Source organism: Chanodichthys erythropterus, chromosome 22, assembly GCF_024489055.1.
Source record: "Chanodichthys erythropterus isolate Z2021 chromosome 22, ASM2448905v1, whole genome shotgun sequence".
Classification (NCBI taxonomy): domain Eukaryota; kingdom Metazoa; phylum Chordata; class Actinopteri; order Cypriniformes; family Xenocyprididae; genus Chanodichthys; species Chanodichthys erythropterus.
Genome location: NC_090242.1, coordinates 19,398,050 through 19,422,791, shown reverse-complemented (window position 1 = coordinate 19,422,791; position 24,742 = coordinate 19,398,050). Strand labels below are relative to the sequence as shown.

At 37.3% G+C, this 24,742-nt stretch overlaps 1 protein-coding gene across 4 annotated transcripts in view; it reads right to left on the bottom strand.

The window, feature by feature from the left end:
• Positions 1-24,742, bottom strand: part of rxraa (retinoid X receptor, alpha a) — a 178,267-nt gene that overhangs the window by 15,471 nt on the left and 138,054 nt on the right. For 3 of the 4 annotated variants that reach the window (XM_067375039.1, XM_067375043.1, XM_067375040.1), the window contains exons 4-6: positions 9,594-9,744; positions 7,786-7,965; positions 4,627-4,811 (exon numbers count right to left, since the gene is read on the bottom strand). In XM_067375039.1, coding sequence (XP_067231140.1) covers positions 4,627-4,811; positions 7,786-7,965; positions 9,594-9,744 — 516 coding nt within the window. The remainder of the gene's footprint in view (positions 1-4,626; positions 4,812-7,785; positions 7,966-9,593; positions 9,745-24,742) is intronic. The other variant, XM_067375042.1, reaches the window with a different exon arrangement.

Here is a 24,742-nt window from a genome sequence, read left to right as displayed (position 1 = left end):
ATGTAAACACTCAATGTTGTCTTAATTAAATGTGAGAATGTAAGATGAGGGAAAGAAAGACGAGCAAGCTTGACTGTGTTCTCCTCCTTTAAAGGCGGACCTACCCTGCCTAACTGGAGGCATGTTACTAACGCCTGTTTAACTCCTGTTCTAGGTCACCATGAGATAAACACACTTCATTCAGCTTGGCCAAACCCCAACCATTAAGCAGCAGTGGTGGCCCATTCATGAGCTGCACTCCCGGGCCGAGGTCCTCTGATTAATTAGCGCACGGGGCAGTGGATTCCAAAAGAGCACAGACAGAAGGGGAGCTCCGGGAACAGCGGGAGACCATACCTCTGACAGCCGGCCAAGGGAATGCTACAGAGGGAACATATTCCAGTAAAGTGTCTCCCTGCTGTCCAACTTTTATTTTTTTTTTAAATCCTGTTCTAAGCCATCATCTACAGAGTTTTGGAGTGTTTATTTCTGCCTGGCAGCTATAGCGCAGGTTAAAACTAATGACACTTAATGTGGTGATATTTATGACGTCTCTTGATGGGGTCAAATCTGTGCATTTCAAATTTAATTTAAAATTTAAGAAGGCACCAGATTGGCTTCACAGAAAAAGTATTATTGAGGGCATGGGACAAACAAAAATAGCCCATGGTTATTATAAAACTAGTAAATAAAATAAATAAAAACTAAATTATTTAATAAATAAATGTTAAAAACCAAAACATAATAATATAACATAATATACGTAAGCAATAAGGTACGAGAAGTTGTGCTGTATCGTGAAAAAGTCACGGCTGAAGGGCATTGTTAGGCACAACGTGAAGCGGAGTACCCGCAACTTATTCAGCTGTGACTTATTCACGATACAGCACTAGCCTTGTGTACCTTATTGCTTTTATAAAATGGTTACCACAACACAATACAAATATTAAAGCCAAAACTATTTATCAATGCAACTTTCATGAAGTAAACCTTCACTAAAAGCCTTCCTTCCGCCGGAAAAAATAGTCCCTGACCATGAACAGCAACAGAAGTTACATTATTACGGCATTAGATGGCGGCAAAGACTGTCTTTATGAGTGTGTCAGTCAGTAGCGAAGACCTACATTAAAAAGTCTGAATTGTTGCGAACACAGAACAAGACACAACTGACAAATGCTCTGACTAGCGCTGTCAGTCATGGGAAAACCCCTTATAACTGTTAAAAGGACAAGATAATACATGATAAATCTGTGCAGAAAATGCTAAATCTGAATGCAGGTAATAAACTCACTCAATCGATTTTTTTCTCACAACACTCTTCTACATAATACAGTAAACTTCAGTGAACAATATCAATAGAGAACATTTTACGTTGCTAAGAGTGGTTGCTAAGGGTGTTATGTAGTGATACACAGAACTGTTGGGTGAAGCGGTCATAGCCGTGTTTTATCGTGAATAAAACACAGCTATTGACCAATCAGAATCAAGAACAAGAACCGTTTTATAATAAAAACTACAACATATGTAATAATATAACATATTATATAAGTAACCGTTACAGAAAATATTTTTACCTGTATCTATTGATATTTTAAATAGTAAGATGTAATTATTATTTTTATTATTATTATTTTCTTTATTGTTTATTGTGTGTTATGTGTGTATGATTGTGTATTATTGCAGCTTTGAGTCCAAAACAAATTTCCTGAAAAGGAAAATAAAGTATACTCCAACTCTAATATATACATATATGTGTGTGTGCATGTGTGTGTCAATGTATATAAATTACATAAACCAAAAAGAATTGTCCATAAAATAAAAACTAAAGTATTGTTGAAACTCAAAAGGTGAAATGTAAAAAAAACAAACAAACAAAAAACTTTAAATCACAAAACTAAACATAATAATGCACAATAAAAAAATAAAAAATAAAAAAAAAGAGAAAAACAATAACCTTGGTTCGCCCCTGCACTAACAAAACGAGCCCCCTACTGGAGATACAGCATGATGAACCCAACCAAGATAGCGAATCAGTGACTGAGTGCTTTCTAATGTAAAGCCTGGCAGCTTCTCCCTCATGACAGGCCTTATGTTCTCCCTCGTCTCGCTACCTTTCCCCAAACGTCGGTCCTCTGTTCTCACACATCTTCATCTTCCAGAAATAACCCCCATTTACTCACATAACAGCTTCCAGAACATTTTCGCTTCGGTACAGAGCAGTCCCAAAAGACGCACTCAACCGCCCAAAACTCACTCTCTCTCTCTCTCCCTCTCGCTCTCTATCCTCCTTCGGTTCTACCACTCTTCCTGTACGAAAAAAACTCTCCTCAGAGGCTGACGGCAGGCTGAAAGCTCCCAGGGACTGTCAGAGTATTTCATTATTCAAACAATGCTGGAAAGTGGAGCCAATGATCACTTTAGTGGTGCTGATTTGTCATGGTGACTAGACGAGGGAGGGAGACTTCACAGCGCACAGGTAAATCCAACAACTTTATCTTGCTCTGCTTCTCTCAGGGAATTACCAACCAAAACTCCATTAAAACAGATTAAGAAGTTGGATGCGTATCCTAGTGGTTAACGTACGTGCTCTAACACACTGAGTCGTAAAAGTTGGAGTCATAGCCTGGCGGTTAGCACACATTTCAACACTTTGAGTTGCAAAAAAGTTGGAGTGATAGACAAGTGCACATCCACCATCATTCTGAGCTGTAAGAAGGTGGACTCATGTCTTGATATCACTACACGATTGTCATAGTCAAAAGAATTAATGATAACATTATAGCGATATCTATCCATGTTTTTTGCAACGTGGAAGCAAGCTACTTTCTGCGAATGTGTGAGACAGTAAACAGTAAATCTATGAGAGCTACAAACCAGGGTTTAATTATGGTGTTTATTTTTTTAATACATTAAAATAATAAAAGAAAAATCAGTTTGCAATATCAAGCAGCATATCAAGCTGTTTTATACAGCTAAAAAATAACTGGAAGAGGATGAGACTGGAAGCTTTGCACATTCACGTTTCAAATGATCGTGACCACTCTTATGTTAAAAATAAGGCGAATAGACATTATGGGGAAAAAACAACCAAGTAACCAACCAACCAAATAAGGCTGTCAGTCAAATTCATATATTTAACTTTTTATTTTGTGTTTTCTCTTTATTGACAATGACAAAATATGAGTGGTGAAAGGCAGAGAGACAGTTTGTAACCATAAAAAAAAAAAAGCATACAAAAAGAACATACTGTTGATCGGCACTTGCAGACTGGGGTGTGTTTAAAGGGATAGTTCACCAAAAAAATGAAAATGCTGTCATCATTTACTCCTGTATGATGGTAACGTGTTTCTGCTGTAGAAAAGGAAGATATTTGGAAGAATGTTTGTAACCAAGCAGATCTCGCCCCCCATTGACTACCATAGTAGGGAAAAAAATAATATGGTTGTCAATGGGTGGGTGTGTGTGTCTTCCTTTGTGTACAACAGAACAAAGAAATGTATACAGTTTTGGAACAACTTGAAGGGAGGAGTAAATGATGACTGAATTTTCATTTTTGGGTGAACAATCCCTTTAACACTCAAAAAAACGGACACATTGATGTCACATCGGTGAGCTAACTTTCTTTAAGTGCAGGTAGTGTGTTGAGTGCTATCATCTGTCAAGGTGCAACACTGCCACCTATTGTGTTGGAGTGTCAACCGATGGATTATTTATGATATTATTGTACGTGTAGTATTAACATGATCTACATGCTCATGTAGAAAACATTCAAATTTTGGCTCATCGTCCCCTCCTTCGAATCATTTCCAGACCTACTATTCCTTTTAAAACAGTGGCAAAAAAGCCAGAATATATAGAAAATAGAGGAAATATGAGACTGTGAACTTCGTCAGTCTTAATATAAGTCAAACTGAAACAAAGCTAATACACAAAGACTAAACTCTATTATTGCTTTGTAATTCAACAGGAGGCTGACAGGTGAAGAACAGCATTGCAACAAAGAGAATGAACAGAACTGATAGGTGAACAGAAATAATGAGCCGTTTTCAAGCAATGCTTTACACTGCAGTAATCAGAGTCTTTCTTTGGAGACGTGCACTATGACGTCATTTATGTCCAAACACAGCTATCAACAAGCTAAATCACATACATTACACCAAAACAAGCAGAGACAAAGAAGTGCTGTCGTGCAGGCAACACAGCATATGGCTCAAGACATCTTAGCTCTGGGGTTTCTTCAATGTCCTAAGTTGTTCTTGTAACTAGGCCCACACTAAATCTGCCCCCGCAGCTTTACATAGAACTGGAGCATCCAATGTTCTTCACATTATTCTGCTCTTGAGTGTTTGATTATTAAATATGCTTTTGCTACTCTTCATTGACAGAACAAAAGAGAAAAGACAACAAATTATTTGGGGATCAAAATAAGATATAGGTCGAACCTGCGTATCTTGCATGAGTACCAAGAGGCAATGTATCTGAGTGCAAACCATTGCTCCAAAGCTCTAACATGCAAAATAGTTCTTTAATGTATCTCAAGTGTTTGTCTAAGTATAAAGGGGGTTTTCAACCTTATCATGGTGAACAGAAAACCTGAGGTGGCTCCTCAGGGTTTCCAGTGTACAAAGAGGAAGTGTTGTCACTTACTGAATTTGAGGGCATAGGTACATTTGTCTCAATGTAAGTCTCCGTTTTGGGCTCCACGGCAAGCTCGGCCTCCAGGATCTTCTCCACGGGCATGTCTTCATTTGCGCTGCTGGTCGACTCCACCTCATTCTCGTTGCGGTCCTTGGCTCGCTGGCGCTCCTCCTGGACGGCTGTATGTAACAATACTAGTCACGGTCACTACAGTTAGTCAATCAAGAAGTCAACACAAATACACATTCATATCAAGCTCATACTTTAATAAATAACACCTCAGGTTTTAATAATTTTTGACCCCCAAATATGATGGACTCCAAAATATGGTTATCCCCTTGTGAGGGACCCTATAAGAAAATAACTAATTATAAAAAAAAATACTAAAAATAAATAAATAATAATAATTAATATATTGTTATTCAAGTCTAAGCAAATTATTAAAAAATTATCTGGTGGTTGAGGTATAAACCTGAAGTGAAACACTGGCACTTAAATAAATAACTAAATCACACATGCATGCACACATTGATACATATAGTTCTTATCTTGTGGCGTTTGAATTGTTTAAAAGCATTTGCGTGAATAACAATAAAATTAATGCTGTGTTCATTGTGTTAAATATTTTTTAATGCGTTAAACTGAAAAAATTAATTGCATCCATTAACGCGCTAATTTCGACAGCACTAATATATATGTATACGTGTATAAATTTATGTGTGTGTGTATATATATATATATATATATATATATATATATATATATATATATATATATATATATATATATATATATATATATATATATATATATATATATATATATATATATATATATATATATGAATAAATGTGTAAACGTTTGTGTGTGTGTACTGATTTCATTTCTAACTTTGTTGCATGACAGAATGTGATGTTGTAACATGTATCTTGTCTCTGTGGGTTCCTCCAACAGGCTTTAACAGATCAGACATTTGATCAGTTCAGAGAAACAGGAAGTGGTTAGTGTTGAACAGTCACTCGGTCTCACTGTGGCCAGAGCACTATTAACCACAATCCAAGCCCCTGTGGTTAGAGTGTGCATACGCTGAGCACAGTTCATCCAAAAGACTCTGAACCCAGTCCCTATTCACAGCACTTTCAAACACACAAACACTAAACGTTCTCCTAACCCCTCGCTATGTTCCTCAATGGCGAATCACAGAGGTACCGCGGTGGTGGCTGGGGGGTTCAGAGAAGGGGGATTCTGCTTTACGGAAAGTGCTGTCTGGAGGTCAGCCCAAGGGTAAAATACTTCTCCAGGAGTCAGAGAGAGGTGAGAGGGGCTGAAATCACGTTAGTTTTATTTCCCCTGGAGAGGAGGAGAGCATAAATTCATTTAATCCTGTTTTTCTGCAGATTCGCTCAGCTCTTTTTGGGGGGAGTGTGGCCCAGCTCTCCCGTGCCTCGGGGTACGGTGTAGGCTTATGGGATACGAAACAGGCGAACGCAAGCAAATGATCATATCCTTGAAAGAAGCCATGATGATATAAGTAACGGAGACAAAAGGTTGCACTGAGGTCATTGACAGTGGGCGTGAGAGCGAGACGTCATGTACGTTTGCTCGCAGTGCTCCCTTCGTCTATGGGGGGAGGATTTTCTCTCTAACATGAAACAGGAGCTAGATGCTGTCTGCACGGGCAGATGGGGACAGTATGTTGGCTATGCGATCTATAGCCACAATATATAATTTATAGGGCTGTCTGACTGCTTGCAAAGCTTAATGTTGTTTTAAACATCTTTGTAAATGTTTAAGCTTGGGCACATATAAATGAATTGCATCATATAAGTGTATCCTATAAAGTACACACACACACACACACACACACACTGATACGGTAGCACTTTATCTGCATGTACATACCATGTACTTATTATAGTAATTGCATTAACTGTGTAATAACTAGGTACTAACCCTGAATCTACCTTTGAACCTACCCTTATCCCATGTAGTTACCTTGTATTACCAGTATTTTCTTAGGTAAGTACACTGTAAGTACATGTAAGCACATATACTGTAAAGTAAAGTGCAACCCCTTATATATATTAGTTATAATTAATGTACTCAAAAATACATTTAGATTTGTTTTTTATTAAAATTATAACTACAATAATAGTTAACAGTCGATGTGAATGTTTATTTGAATGTGGAATTAAATAAGAGTATCCAAAACCTCTAAACCCCTTTCTAAGATGACAAACAAAAAGCACACATTAACAACAATCATGTGTGCATATGCATGTATATATGCGCCGCACTCAGCTACAGAGGAGTTCATTGGTTCCACTTTAAAAAACAGAAACTAGTCTCCGGTGAAAAAAAAAATGTTTCTAAAAACAACACTGAAAAATTCTGATATCTCATAAATCCAAAATTATTCTCTATGACTGAGGGGCAAAATAGTCTCTCAGATCAATATTCCACCAGCTGTGTGCTAAAATCTTCTATTAGCATGCTTAAGCACTTTCGCGTCTCCTTTTCTTGAAGACAAGTGTGCAAAAAGTGCTAATGCCCTCCTTTTTCTTCAGTGTGATAAACCAACCCTCACCTCTCCCTCTCTTTCATCTTTCTCTGCCTCAGGTGATGATGATTTGGGAGACAAGATGATCTTCTATATTTAGCAATTTGATAGAAGAGCGATCCTGCTTCCCCTCAGTATATTGTGAAGTACACTGGACTGGAGGACAGTCGCTGGAATCGAGATTCTAAGTACCTGGAATCTCGAGGACAGTCAATGTTCATAATGCACATCTTGGACTTACTGACTGATGTCTCACCATGAGCAGATCAGCAGACTGAACATCTATGCAAGCCCTTAATTAAGCGCTGACCTGAAGGCTGATTGCAGTAATATGAATGTTGCTTCTAGAGTCACACAGAGCTGAGATTGAGTCTAATAGCGAGGGGACATGGAGTGCATGAAACATGGTGGAAAGCTCAGGTCAGTCAGTGCAAGAACGATGGACTCCTTCAACCAAGCCCTTATGTACTAACTTGAGAGTATGCTAAAGGGGGGGTTATGTAGCATTCAAACTCATTCATTTTAATGAGAGCAAGTGGAGTGAATAGTACTATAAATTTTCAGAGCGAGAAAGAAGAAACTTGTATCCTCAACTTTATGTGCTGTACCTTCTCTCTTCATGCCCATGGCCAAACACTTCTGATATCGGCAGTACTGACAGCGGTTGCGCTGGCGTTTGTCTATAATACAGTCCTTGTTGTCTCGACAAGTGTAGGTCAGGTCCTTACGCACAGTCCTCTTGAAGAAACCCTTGCATCCCTCGCAGCTGTACACACCATAGTGTTTACCTGAGGAAAAAAAGCACAAACACAAAAGCCATAGGAGTCATGTTCAGGTCTACATTGGTAATAATTTATGGATCAAACTTTTGGTATTTGATCCTTCAATCTCTCAACTGAGAGTCTTGAAATAACTTCTGCTGCTGCTATTAAAATACCGCATCCCTGCTGAACCAGCCTGAGCTAGTCTCTCCCAGTCCGATTTCTTCCTTCAATGAAAGGATTTTTTTTTTTTTTTAATCTCGATGGGACTTTTCTGGTAAAATAAAAAGACAAATGTATGTTGTTTAGCTGGCCGACCAGTTGAAAAATGCCAAAAACCCTTCTAAAACCACCCAACAGACCATCTTTACAAGGCTAGAAGTCCAGCTGAGACCAAAAGAACAATAGACTGGTTAGACTGGTTTTTAAGCTGTTTTTTTTCCCATTCCAACCAGCTCTGCACACCAACAATGGCCTAACGGTGTGGCTTTGGGACTAGACGGTATGTTTACGGGTAATTAAATGTAACAAATCATGTAAAAAATGTATCATCTTTTATTGCAAAATTAAACAAGATTTTATTAAACATTGATAATTGCCTTAATCTTTTAAAGAACTAATATTCTAATATTTTAGTTCCAACCGACAGCCAGCATAAAGTTTTTGACTAACCTTATAATGTAGGGCTGGGCGATGTATCGAATGCTTTTGTCACGCGCATTTCTTCAGTAAAGCCGGTTCCCTGACTACCGCTAAATCGCCATCACCTGCTTTCAAATGAAGCGGTATTTAATAGACCGAGCCGTAGATCAACGATAAGACACGCAATATCGCATTCAATATCGACGGCGATACATATCGATATTGAATGCGATATTGCGTGTCTTATCGTTGATCTACGGCTCGGTCTATTAAATGCCGCTTCATTTGAAAGCAGGTGATGGCGATTTAGCGGTAATCAGGGAACCGGCTTTACTGAAGAAATGCGCGTGACAAAAGCATTCGATACATCGCCCAGCCTTATTATAATGTGAGTGAGGTGTGAACTGTTGGACTTTTGGGAAATTATAAAAGGTGCTGGAGATGTTCAAAATGCTTCAAAATACATGTTTGGCTTGTCAAAAATGTTAAGTTCAGCTGTTGCAAATTAATTGACTTTAGAAAATCAAGTTAATTTTTACCAGGAAAGGAATGGTTTTGATGCAAAAAAAAAACAAAAAACAAACAAACAGTTTTTATCATCTCTTACAACAAAAATATTTTATTTAAATCCAGGAAAATGCAGATCCGGTTGTAAATGATAGTGAAATTTATTTTAAAACTGTTATTCCATTATTACCCCTAAGCAGATTTTGATTCTTATACAAATAAACCAGCTTAAGCTTGTTTTAGCTGGTTTAAACTGGTCTCCCAGCCTGGTTTAGCTTGTCAAGCTGGTCAACCAGTTGAAAAGTGTCCCAAACCCCTCTAAAACCACCAAAAAGCCCATCCTGATTGGCATAAAAAACCAGCTAAGGCCAGAAAACCAGCTCAGACTGGTTTTAGCTGTTTTTTCTATCCCCATCAGCCCTGCAGAGCAACACTGGCAGAACATGCATTTGGGGATAAACGATCAGTTTGCACATATTCTTTTGCATACAGACGTGTCTTGGTACCTGAGGAGCGGTCGCCGCAGATGGCACAGATGTGTTTGGTGAGGGAGAGGGGGGTGCCTGATGGCTGGGCGGGCACCTTCATCACACCGTTGATGCCCAGGGGCGGCTTGATATCTTCTGAGCTGCTGACAGAGTTCATGGGCGAGTTCAGCTGCAAAATATACGCAAACAAACAACACACATTATTTAGATACGTCAACATATCATCTCTAAGGTCCTGGGTGGAAGTGAGCCTGAGTTCTGCAAGGCCCTGACTTTTCTGTCAATTACTTCAAAACGGGGCTAGACTCGACCTGATGGTTCAGCATTGAGATTTCAGATTGATTTTGTGCAGCGAGATGGAGGTTCTCTCATCTGATTTCACTCTCTCTCCTCCTTTCTCATAATGCAAGTACAAGAAATGGATGCTGAGAGTGTCCCCAGCCTCATTTTTTCATATCCAGCACCAGCAGTGCACATGTTCTATGCTAGAATGGCAGCAATAAAATATTTAGTGGGACAGTGGAATAAAGACGTGGTTCTGTTTTTCTCTCAATCTCTCCAAGTTAAAATGCATCTGGCGGGCCTCATCCAGACATTTATTTGCTCTCGCATGCGTATTTTGAATGAAAAGCACAGAGATACTCAAATTACTGAGGAGAAAAAAATCTTAATTCATCACAAATGTTTATTATTTAATGTGAGCCAATGCCTTTGTGCACATTTTATTCAGTCATTCTAAGGTAATGACAACACAATTGTGCAAGAAGTAATCACAATAACAGAACATCCTGTTCATTTCACTCTACACATGTTCATATTCAATTACACACTTTAATTATATCAGTCACACAAGGGTTTTGAGTAAATGAATGTTGCCGACGGGTAGACACTCTGCCTAAGGATCCAACAGGCTGACAGATGCCATCTTGACTTTGGGGAGCGAGAAAGCCAGTAAAAAGTCTTAGAAGATGCGTTAAGAAGCGTGGGCTCTCTGCATTGGTAACCGACGTTCACATACATTTTACTTTGTTTTGAAATTTCATTTATACTTTAGTAGATGTTTTACCAGGGACAGATTTTTTTTGGGGGGAGGGGGGGGGGGGCTCTTAGAAACATGACAGACTTAGTTAAGGTCTTGGGACTGTGCGAGTTCTTGGCTACGAGACAGAAACACTCATGTGAGAGCCTTCATAGTTGTTCTCATGCTTTAACCAGAACACTGCTAGCAGTCAAACTAGCGAGAAATCCTGATAAAGACCCCATTTAGACCAAAAGGAGCATCGTCACTTCCCACTTCACACCACGGCTATGTGTTGATGTGAGTATTTGAGACATGCAGACTTGCTAGACTTCTGCAGAGTGCCATATAGCCAGAGGACACTGGACACAGACAGACCACTCTAACCCTATTGAATTGCCACCACAACGTCATTTCAATTACTTTTAAAAAGATATACTGTTTTAGGTTTAACAACATTCTGTGATGACATTTTCAACATTTCTTTAATAAAATAGCAGACTCCTTTCTCTTGCTAATGGTAATTAAACGCAAAATTAAATATTCTTGACACTTAATTTCACATGAATGACAAAAACATATCCAACAAAATATATTGTCTCCACAGTATAATCTTTGATAAGATCTTTATTGGTTATTAGTTTATAAGTAAATTTGTAACTTATTAGTTAGAAAAAATTGGTTGTAGTGAAAATGACTACACTGAGGGGTAGTTTTAGATTTCACAGACTCATGGAAGATATCGCCTTCAGCCGGTGAAAAAAAAAATTGGGATGGGAATCGGGCAAAAATCAGGCTCATGGATGAGATTATTAATATTACTGTAGCATGAAACAGAGCAGGGCCGAGTGTTGTGCGAGCATAAACGAGGCCACTGGTGCGAGTGCTAATGAGAAACGAGCATGACACGCGTCTCGGGAGCAGCAGAAGTTTCATTATGCCGCAGTCGCTACCGCTTCAAGTCAAGCGTATGTGGGGTAACGCAGCGCTGTTTTATCACTCTGCGTTCGCTTGGTGGCTACTACGAGACACTTGTTGCACACTGCAGTATGCATCGATGTCACTTTCCTGCTGAAAGCGTGCTTCCTCAGCTGGACTGTGTGGCAAAAGAACCTACTGCGTGACTGGATTTAACAGGGGAAACTGCGAAAACACGAGTAAAACTAACGAATTGAATATGTTCCTTACAATTTGTCAAATAAACCTAATCCATGGATACTGAGATGCAGCCTGGAATCGTGTTACCTGACATTTATATATGCCTGATTTTGACGGTGGGGAAATACATAAAGAAAATCTGCCTGTGAATATTTTATATAACTACAATATCGGTAGGTTTAAATCCGCGTAATCACTTGTATCAATGTTAAATTGTCATATTGTCCTAAAACATATATAGTTTTATAGTATAGTTTTTGTCAGTGTTGTTTATTGAAAAACACCCAATTATGCAGAATATAAGATGGAAAATAATTAATTGATGAGATGTCAAAATAATATATAACAATACAATATATACAGTATGATTTTACCTCAAAATCCAACAATCTGACACAAAATGATAATTAAAACATGTTTCTCTGCCTGGAGTCGAACTGTTTCTGAGAATTGCAGTGATCCATTTGCTTTTTTAAATATATACCTCAGGTTTTGTGTCAAATCTATTTGTACAGTCAATCACAAAGCTCTTTCCTATTTTGGATGTGTTTTGTGTGTTTTTCGCGACATTCACACTGAAAACCAATGCTGCTGCTCAAGGGACTCGCACACTGGAAAACAATGCGTTCGAATTTTAAAGACGTGGCGAGGCGCTGAGCTTCGCGTCCGGTGTGTGAGTGAGCCCCTTCAGTCTTTTGCCACTCAGTGGCCGTGATCGCAGTCGTAACGGTCGACGGTGACGTCACGTGCATACCCTCTATTAGGGATGGTAAATCATGGTACTCGCTGTAAAGAAAACGATATTTAAACAATAATACTTACTGTGTTGTGCTATATAACATGATTCGTTTTCTGTCGATGAATGTATCCATCCAGACAGTTGCTCACCTGTCTAACAAAGTGCATAATATATTAAAGCGTCCTTGGTGTTTCCATGGTTTCTACAAAATAAAACTGGAAACTGAGGGTAACGTGGGTATGATGTCATTGATAGCCGACGCACGGACACGGTCCGTGTCCTGGTTAAATATTCTTATTTCTCTGGATTTAAACATTCTCTGAAACATTAGGGATAATGTAAGTACGCAAGTCAACAAAATATATAACACTGTTCTAGTGGTTACATATTGTGCCTTTAATGTGACCTTCATTTAAGATAAAAAAATCTAATCTATCAGTTTTATTAATAAAAGTATCCAAAGTTGTTCATTTTGAAATAGAAGTGCAGAAGTGTGAAGAGTTAAAGAAATACCCACATGTGGAAAGACTTAATATAGTTAACAACCCTTATACATGTACATGATTGCATCATCCCAAGAACATGTGCATGGGTACACGTGCCTGCACACACCCCTTTAACTCGTGCATGGACACACACGGCCCATGCCATTACACTGATGACCACAACATGTCCTGAATAGAGACTGCTGCTAAGACTGAATGCTGAAACAAACAGATCAACTGCACAAAAAAGACAAACCAAACAAACAAAAACAGACTGAATCTGTGTCAAAAACATGATTAACACTTCTGAAAACTGCTCCTCTTTCATTCTGTATGATGATTCATTCCATCAGTCAAAAAACTAACAGGCAAAACGCTGTGGACAAAAGCCCTGTACTTCCACTCTGCTTGATTTATGATGTCAGAAATGGTCATTGTCCTTGAAAAACACTGAAGACACTCAAGGCTGTAGGGGCCATAACAGTGCAGCCCATTCTGATGGAGAGAGGTGTTAATGATGAGCGAGCAAAGAAAGGATGGGCGGCAGTAAATTACACATGCCATACTTTATTTAGATGCTGTCAGTTTATGAGAAATAAAACCTTTTGTTATGATTTTTTTTTTCTGTCTCTCTCCAATGAAAACCTCAAACATGCTCATGTTGCCATCACACAAATACTCACTAAGAACGAATTGAACCCGCTGATAGAGCCATTTATTTCGCACACACTGTCTGCATCAAGTAACCGATTTACTAAAAGAATTATGCAAATCTGGTAACGGTGCAAATGCGGCCACAAAATCTCTGCTAAACTAAGGGAACGTTTACAAGAGAGCAATGTACTAAAAACATATTTTTGCATTTTATGCGTACAGACGACAACGTAGTCAAAATAATCCCCGTTCACGTGGATCCACGACTAAACGTGACTATAAGCTTCCTGTAGCTCAAACAGGCGATGTCAAGGTCATGGGTTCGATTCCCAGGGAATGCATAAACTGATAAAATGTACACCTTGAATATATATATATAAGTTGCTTTGAATGAAAGTGACTGCCAAATGCATAAACATGAAATGTTTTCTAAATCAGCATTTAGAGTTTAAAAAAAATAAGAAAAAAAAGAGGAATGCAAAAAAACACTGAAAAGAATGACCATGATAAGATGCAGTTTTAAGTTGAAATACAACTGTGGTGCAACTGTATGAATTCATCCGTCAGTCTCTCACACTTGACCTATGCACACATTGTGTGTTAGTTCACAAACAAAAGCAGCTGTTAAAATGAACCTCCATCTCCACTTCATACCTCAGTTTCTCTGATTTGCTGGACCTCTGTAGATTGTCTCTATCAGATGCAGAGCTGTACTATCAGAGAACTCTATCGCAGTTTGGCTATTTTCAACATGCAACTCAATCTGCCCAAACTCCCTCTCAATGTTGTATTTGTGTGTAGGGGTATATGTGTGTGTGTTAGAGAAGGATTAAAGGGTCCCAGTTCTGTGACTGTAAATAGAATAATCCTCCCTCCCATACATGATCACACACTCTTCTTTGAGGGGTAGGGTGTCAGACAAGTGCCTCGAGTAAGAACAGCATGATCAGCCAGCCGTGCTGTGACACTTAAGCTGTACGGGAGAGGAGGGGGTATCCCAAAAGTTCAGACACAACATGTGCAAAGACGCACACACATGTACGCAAGCTTCTGAAGTGGCTGTTAGTAAGTCATTTACATGTATGCATTTGGCAGACACAAGTGACTTGTATATAGCCTATATTTGATCAGTTCTTGCATTGCCTGGGAATCGAACCCATGACCTTGGCATTGCTGGGGTCATGCTCTACTGTCTGAGCTACAGGAAGGCTCAAGAGATCATGCTACAGGCCTGCTTTAGGACTGGATATTGAGTATGATTGACTATTTAAAGACACGGTCCAAAAATGGAAACTTATGTAATTATATACCAAATCTCATTTCAAACCTGTTATTTTTTTATTTTATCAGGGCTCTGAACCAGCTCAAGGAACGGAAACAAAAAAACAAACAAAATCAAATTCAATCGTTTTGAACAGAAACATTATTTGAAATGACCACTGACCGGTTAAAGGGTTAGTTCACACAAAAATGAAAATTCTGTCATTTATTACTCACCCTCATGTTGTTCCACATCCGTACTGAACACATCACGCATGCGTCGTGATACTCTCATGAAGGCATGTTGCAGCTCAATATTTTCATATATAAAATGGAAAAGTTTTTTTTTCTTGCAAACAAAGCACTCATATTGCTTCATAAAATTGAGGTTAAACCACTGGAGTCACATGGAGTACTTTAATGATGTCTTTCCTACCTTTCTGGACCTTGAAAGTGGTAGTTACGTTGGATCTCTAGTATAGAGGGACAGAAAGCTCTCAGATTTTATTCAAAATATATCCATTTGTGTTCCGAAGATGAACGAAGGTCTTACAGATGTGGAATGACACGAGAGTGAGTAATTAATGACATAATTTTCATTTTTGTGTGAACTAACCCTTTAATAACATTATTTTATCGTTTTGTTTAATATTTTAATTTGGCAGTCAACCAATCATGAATTCAAACAGTATGACCTATGCAAATGTGCAGTTGATGCAAATGTGTAAAAAGCTCGCACTCAAGTTATCAACTTACAGTTACAAAGTTTATTGTAGCTATGTAGACACTCAGTTTTACTGCCATTTACTACATTTGACCAAAATATTGTGTATTACAAGATGAAATACTATGCACAGGGCTGTATTGGCTATGCAAATACCAGACTAAGACTATATTCTCTGCTCCTCAAATACATAAAACATTAGCCTTCACAAACATCGTGTTTTTTGAGTAAATAAAATGCTGTACTTATTCAAAGAACCCATTCTTTATTTACCCTTGCACTGTAAACAAGCAGAGGTGGTCTCCAAAATGTGTGCAGCACTTCATTCACAATTGAGGCAGGTGGAGCTACAGTATGAGGTTTTGAGGATACACTGAATGTATTTTGGTTTATTCAAGTTCTTGTATAAAGTATAGGTGCCACAAAAAAAAAAAAAAAAGTTACAAAAATAACATTATCAAGTGGTATTTTTTCGAATCAAACCGTTTTTGGAAAGGTAATGTTACAGAAGGAAATAAATGAACAGAAATGTTAAAATACTGATTCTGCTCGGACTGAAGCGATTTATTTTTTTCCCTGTTTTTAAGCCATGAGCTATTAACTACTGTGAATGGATCAATGAATTATTAAGTTGAACTAAATAAAATTCATAAAAAAAGGGATAAATTGGCAAATGAAAATAATAAAAAATAAAATTGATGTAAATGGGATAAAACGATTCTTAAAAAAAAAAAAAAAAACATGCATAAAACCTCTTCTGTTGTTTTTTTTTTTGTATTATTGTAATAGAAAAAGAAAGTCATATGGATTTGGAGTAACAAAGGTGAGTAATTCTAATTTTTCTAAATTTTAAGAACTACACTTTTCATTTCTCCTAAGTATGTAATAGCTTGTTTTATCATAAGCTGCTGAGCTGAAGACAAAGACAAGCTGTCAGCACCTCTAGATCTGTATATCTGTGGTGAAACGCATAACAGGGTCAGAGAGTGTTGACTCAGGAGAAAGAACAGAAGCCTTGACCTTGAAAACTCACCAACAAAAAGGAAGTCATTGCAGATCTAAGCATCAGATACTGCTTGACTTATTTTGCCAAGATCATATATCCATCCAGCCTTTGTGCAGGTAGACCACAGATACTGACACTTCAGGCTGTCCAACATAAGTTAGAAACAGAAAACAGTTGGCTGTCATGTATTTTATCTCTATTTTAACAACAGTCAAGCAATGTTTCACTCAATGATAAAGGCTCAGGGGCCGTTCACACAGGATGTTCTTGAATTTAAGTAACAAAAAGGAGTGCATACATTAAAAGGTGTACATTTTTTTTTTTTAGCTCAACACTGCATTTAACAATGCTTGTCTAGTGCATTTTTCTATCTCTTATATGCAACAGCACATAAGTAAGCAAGATTCATGTATGAATGGCCTCTTAGGTTTTATACATTTACATTCAACATGATGTTATAATCTAGCATAGATTAACTGAATGGTTTTTCTTTTGTTTCTTAGTGAAATGCTCAAATTTCACCCTACGGACCGCAGGTTCAGTCTGAAACTTTAGACTTGGTCTGCAACTCTGACTCTGATTTGGTCCTTGGAAAAAACACATGAATTAGATTTTGTAACAGGATTCAGACTAACAATGCTTAAGGAGACATATATTCTCCCATGAATGGATAGATTTTATGTGATATGAAATGCAAGAATGGCGACCTGGCAAGGCAAAAATACAGAGAGTAAGAGCATAAATCTGGAACCTTAGAAGAGCTTAGCTGTTCTTACCAAGCCCAAAAACAGACTTCCCTCCAAAGGACACTTCAAAGGGTAACCCAAATCCTGCAGCAGCAACCTTTAACACACGCGCTCTTCTCACAGCCAGACAGCAACTTCAGACTGCAGCGAACTAGAGTGCACTCGACTTGAGTGGACTTCAAATAAAAAAAAAAAAACTGAACACTTGATTCCACTCTAAGTATATTTGAATATAACACGTGTGTATTAAACAAGGTTCTAAAGACTACTGATTTTACTACAGTGAAATAGAGAAAAGGCCACTATTGTTCAATTGCTAATTACATTCATTCATAATAATAACCACATAATCACTCTACTTGGCATATAAACAACTCGTGCACATTGAAGCAATATCAGTGTCAATTGATTTTTAAAGGAAATCACACCCTCTTACCATTAGATAGATTAAAAGAGAAGTCAAAAACCCCTCTGTAAAAAAGGTTTACTGCCATAAGATATGCAATCATAATATATGTAACATTAAATGTATGTAACATTTAAATTTAGATGTACAACCAGATGTAATAAGATATCAGGACAAGAAGAAGAAACTGAAAATCAGTAAAAACACAACAGTGTTTCAGCACATATATACATATCTATATCTATGTATCTCTCTCTCTATACATATATTATTAGAGAGAGAGATACAAAGATATAGATATATATAAAAAAATATCTTTCACACATTTTGCATTCATTATGCACCCAAACTTAGATCTGATTAATAATACTTATTTTATACCGATTTTACAACTGACTCAAAATTCATAGCCAGGATTATCCACCCAGAGGTTACGTCACCAAGTTGTCACAACAGACTCCAACTCCAATCCAGGCTTGGCTGGGATGTGTACATTGGCAAGTGGAGAAGCTCCGCTGATAACGCTGACCTTATTCTTAGCTCTAACCACTGCAGGGCAGCAGGGAGATCTCCTCTGCCTGATAACCCACTCAACATCTGACCTCCGATCTCTCACACCCATTACTCACCCTGAGTGTGACCTCATAGAGGCTGCAGTCAGTAGCGGTGTGGGAGACACATTTGGATACTGCTGTCAGCGGCAGTAAGTTAGTCCTGTTTTGTATCAGCCCTAAAGGCGAAGGTCGTGTCATTTGGGTTCTTGCAGTGAAATGTTTTCGACAGGATGTTCATCTCTCAAACATGCATCACTCAACCAGATCTAAAGACAGTTTTGCAACCCTGACAGCCAGGGCCCATTAGAGCCATATCATAATGCAAGCAGTGCAAAAATATTTGGCTTCCTTAATCCTTAATGCAAGATTAATATAATATAATATAATATAATATAATATAATATAATTAATATAATTAATATAATATAATATAATATAATATAATATAATATAATATAATATAATATAATATAATATAATATAATATAATATAATTAATATAATATAATATAATATAATATAATATAATATAATATAATATAATATAATATAATATAATATAATATAATAATAATAAATTTATATATAATAATAATAAATTTATATATAATAATAATAAATTTATATATAATAATAATATAATAATAAATATATATATATATTTTACACACACACACACACAAACACACACACACACACACACACACACACACACACACACACACACACACACACACACACACACACACACACACACACACACACACACACACACACACACACACACACACACACACACACACACAGTATTGTATTATTACATTTCATTGGATATTACTGCATATACTGATTTTCATCCAAATGGTAAATTGATCAATTAAAAGATTTTACAGTTTTTTAAAAGTTACAAAAATTAAAAAAGTTATCATTACATGTAACAACATTTACTAAAGTTCATGCTTAAGTAATTCAAGATATATTCTCTGAAAACAATATCTTACATAATTTTACACATCGTTTACATTTTCTTTTACCGGATATGATGTTTTTTTCAGTGCAGATGAATACAAATGTAAAAAATATATTTTGTGGATTGCATGACTATATATGTTTCAAATGGTGTTTAGGACAGTGTCATTTAGAATTGATTTTGTTTAATGTTTACACAATGCATACATGAATTCTCCAAAAACCTGTCTCCTACTATATGTATGGATACGACTGATGTCATATCTGGTTCAGAGAGCCGTTCGTACCCGTCAAAGCCAAAAATGCTGCTTCATTCTTTTCAATTAATCGCACCAATTAAGACGACACTGGTGACCAACCACTATCCTGCAGCCTCGCACAACTCCAGCCCTGGGTCAACCCAATCTTCAACCCACTACTCCAATTCTGTCTGGCTCCTGCTGTGCATGATGTCTGTGCTTTGGTAGACTGTGCTGGGCCAAGACAGATTATAACTGTAGAGCCGTTTCCTCAGAAGAAATGTTGTATGGTGGAATAATTGCCTAGAGCCGAAGCAGCTGTCAGCATCAAGATCTAATCTCCAAAAGTGGATAATCATCACTGGAGCGCTGTGTTTGCAACAATTGCCATGTGCCTGCATTGTTAAACCCATAAAGAAACATGGAGATTTGTAAATGCTGATTCTTAAAAAAAAAAAAAACAAGTGAATACTCTGACACTTCAAATAGAGGCTTAAAAACCCTGAAAACATCAAAACAAAACCAGACAAAAATTTTTTAAAAAATCTAAAGTTTCAGTCTGGATGTGGTGATAACTCAACTTCACAAGCGCAAAAAAATAAATAAATAAAAAACAAAAAAACAAGCTTTCAGAGCAAACAAAATGCAAAGGAAAGGCACTGTCCTTGAACTCGCCAGATAATGCCTCCAATCATTTCAAGGTTTTACTTGAGAAATGAACCATGAAAGCTGAGAAATTTAGCATCAGCTTTTTGTTCGAGGGCTATTGTGTACAAGTATCAAGGTTGCAAGGAAGAAATTAACAGGCAAAATTTGCAGCTCCTATCACATGGACTCTTCACAGCAGAGACAGTCAGAGGTAGAGAGAGAGAATATGTTTTTTTTTTTTTTTAATGGGGGGGGGGGGGGGGGTGGTTTAAGTCAGAGTAAATGTGCATTGTATTGTATCTCTCCACACTGAGCAAACAACTCTTTTGTGCACCAACATCAAAATCCTCTTTTCTGCCTCTTTAGAAAATCCCCTGCAAGCTGAGCCCCTTTGAGAACATTTGAAACAACTGTTATTAAAAACGCTCTCTCCTCCAATCACATACTCCCAGTGCGTTGTTACCCTTAAGAGCAGTTCACTTCTGCTTTTCTCAATAGAAGTCTAAAAGTTAGAAAGGACGTGTCACATTGCACCCGGGTTTGAGTGAAAAGTTTCAAGGGAGCAGCCGTGCCCCGTGTTTGTCTCTTAGTGTACACTTTGGCGCACAAAGCATATTAACAACAGTTGCCAAGAAGAGTTTCTGTTGCTAATGTGATGTTTGTGTTTCATATTGCATAAATATATCAGTTTGGATCTAAACTTTGCTTGAACTTTCTTTAATAGGGGCTAATTGTTTTAGAGACTGAGCTGTACTGTAAATGCACTTTAGTGCCAAACAAACCAGTTGGTCAGACCAGAGACAGCATAAAGTATGATGGTTAATGTGCTCTCTGTCAGAATGGAAGTTTCGACTTTCATTAATTTAAAAAAAAAGTTTTGTTTGTTACAAATTAAATTACATAAAAAAAAATAAATAAATAAAATAAAATAAAGACAATCGTAATATCTAGAGATAGACAAAACAATATAAAATAGGTTAAATCTAGAGATGAAAATAACAGAATTTCTTTTGAATAAAATACAAAAAATTTAAACAAAATAAATATCAGTAATACATAGATTAGAATACCACATATACTAATAAAAATAAATTCAAGTTAAATTAAAAATAAAACAAAACACTGGCAGATTTTCTTACTGGCACTGAACAGGTTAACAGAAAGTCTGGAAGTGAATAAAACTGAAACTTGAAACACGATCAGTCGCTTTTATAATTTTGTTCTCTCTTTACCCTCTTCCCACAAACCTTGGGATCACATCTGAATGTGAAATAACAAAAGAGGCATATTTTCCTCATTAGAGTTCCAGCGAAAGCATCTTAGTCAAGGCCAGAGTTTGTATTCTATCCTGCTCCCCTCACAGGCTTCAGAGATCTGAAAAAAATAATCGCCTGAAGAGGTGCTTGATTTGTTAGAACTCAGAGGTACATTTTTCTCCATATGGTCTGCAAGTTAACTGCTGGCTGAATACATTTGTTTTATAGCAAATTCATATAATCAGGCCTTAAAGAAACATTCCACGATAAATACAACTTAAACTCGACAAGCAGATTTTTATGGCATGCTATTGATTAACATAAAAATCATTCATACTCATATGATCATTTATACTTTTATGCTTATTGCAACCCAAATTGATCAATAATCCAGTAGATGTCTTTCCAGCTAATTTTAAAGAGACCAAGCACAGGGTTACGACCTCCAGCACAGATTGACGGGTGGCACCACAGGGGTCATGGGATCAAGTAGTTGCTGCTATTTAATGAATCACAGGATGACAGTGAAGGCAAGATGACAGCTCTTCCTCACAGTGTAGTATTGTAGTATAGCGAACTACTTTTTCAAGACTACTTTGACTATACTTTAACTGCTTTAAAATAATAGTAGCTTAAACAGCTTGAAAATAGTTTCCTCAACAGTGATAATGACCTTCCAGTAACAACATCCACTCTTCCAGTACAGTACACACTGAACCATAATAAGCCATTTAGGCTGGATCGAGAGCTAGGAAATGTTCAGGGATTCTTCTGGGGAGACAAAGCGGCGTATCCCTTTTCATTGTCGCTGGAAGTGTAAACCGAACCACGTTCTGCCTAATGTGTCCCAGCTGCTGGGAGATGGAGCTGGTGGGATTGAGGTCTACAGGCGGCTGACAGTGTTTGTCTGTGTGCAAGAGTGAGTCACTGCAGCTATCGCAGTATTGTCTGTCAAAACCAACCTCCCCAAGTGAAGGCAATCCGAACATTTCAAAAGAATTGAGAGAAAAATCCATAAAAGCCACAATCCAACTCAAACAAATGAGTATTGTAAATGCTTTCCAGCCCCCTGTGATGGTGGATGCTGTTATGATTTGAAACTGTACACACACTAAGCAGATACACAAAACCAGACAAAACAAAAACCTATTGTTTTACACCCAGTAGGTGCCATTACAAGGGCAGTAAAACACTTGAATTCTGAGACAAAACCCTGAGGTGCCGGCATATTACAACATATATATACATACATGTATAAAAATCTATGAGATTAACAGCATTTATATGCCACAGGAAAAAAAATAAAAAGCACAAACTACAGAAATTTATATATAAATGAGTGATTTAAATAAAAGGCCAAATTTGTTGAAAACTGACAGATTTTTCATTAAAATTATTTATTATTTTGTATTTTGTATTTGAAAATCAGATCCACAGTTCTCTTTTATTGTAAAAAAAAAAAAAAAAAAAAAAAAAAAAAAAGTACAAGTGGTTGTTGGTGTTAACAAACATCTTTGAACAAAATGACGATTGATCTTGATGCTTGCTGTCTGTATGTTGAATGTTGGGGAATTGTGTGCAGTGTGTTCCTGAGCGGCTGATGCCAGTGGGGTGCCTGTTCCGAATCTTCTGAGGTTAAATACAGAGGGATAGAGTCGCAACCCCGTTCCACCCGGTTGGGCCTGAAAACCGCCATTCAGCCGAGTGCTAAACACAAGTGACAAATGCCATCTGACTCAAATCACCTTCCATCAGACCCCATGACTGCCTCCCACCCAGAGAGAGAGAGAGAGATGTCTGAATGCTGCTGTGTAAAGACAAAACTGGTTTCTCTAGACACATCTAACTGTAAGTCAATGCAATAACCAAATCTGCTCTCAAACTTTCAACATTTGTATAGTCCAGAGAATTGAAGCTCCAGATACAGATGTGATTGATCATGACTGACTCACTGAAATTGGTCTAAGGATGTTCTATGGAAACTGATGTATTAAACAATATTTTTGGTATTTGGATTACTGGGTGGACTCTAACAACTGTTGCTACCAAATAACAGCAAGATTAAAGACACCATAAAATCGTTCAATAAATGTTTTCCGTCCTGTGTCAATGCATTTTTTTACGGAACTATATTATGGTGGGACATATTAATAACATTTTTTTTACACCATTTATTTATTTAGATTCATTTTAATCTATAAATATACTAATAATTTATATAATACATCATACACATACAAATATAAATATAGTAGTCAACATTTGAAGTGGATCAAAACCTTTCATCAAAGTTGTCCTAAAACATTCTTCTTAGGACATCTTAGTTCTTAGGACAACTTTGATACACTTTTTTGATCCACTTCAAATGTTGACTACTGTACATATATAAAGGAATATATAGTAGAATTATGTAGAAATAACTAAGTAGAAGTAGAAATTAGCATTAGTAAAAATTAACATTAACTAAATTAATCAATCTCTTAGCCAAATATTGTCCTATCCTAACAAAACTCTAAAAATTGACCCTTATGACTGGTTTGGTGGTACAGGGTCACATATGATTTTAGTACAACAGAAGAAAGCAACAAATCCCAATGCTAGGTTTCAGCTTAAAAGCCCACTGAAGAGTGTTTGAACGAGCAGCATTATTCAGTGTGTTGACTTAATTTCAACTGAAACAGGAAGACAGGGCGATATATAGAAAAGCCCCACCCATTTTTAAAAAAATAGCCAATAACGTTTCATATGTTACAGCTCGGCCAGACTCTGTAAAACCTCCATTTCCTTCTAATCTCTAACAGTTTCTCCTCATAATGTCTTTTATATCGCTTATATACAGCATTCTGTGCAGAATTCGAATGGGTCCGATACCTTTTGTAGTCTGTGCCGAATTGCACATACGATCCGCTCTGAGCTCTCGTGTCTCTGGGTCAGAGCAGTTGCGGTGGTTCATGTAAAACTAACGCGAAAATGGACTTCATTCGCGTCAATGGAAAGCATATTTACACTGTCTGAATCATTCCCTATTCTCTATATAGTGCACTATGTGCCATCACCATGTAGAAACTAGTAAATGTGTGAATAAATGACCGATTTCAGCCGAGGCTTCAGCGTCTGTGAGAGTGCAGGAGGAGGCGGGACTTCAGAATCTAGAGAGCATTTGATTGGACCGAAGATTTGATGAGAAACTGAAGCGTGATGTGATGTCATGAAAATCCGTGATCCATTTTAGCAGAAGTGAGAGACTAGGTTTTGAATGCTTATAAGGCTTAAAAATTTAAATTTTTATTTCAGGGGGACTTAAA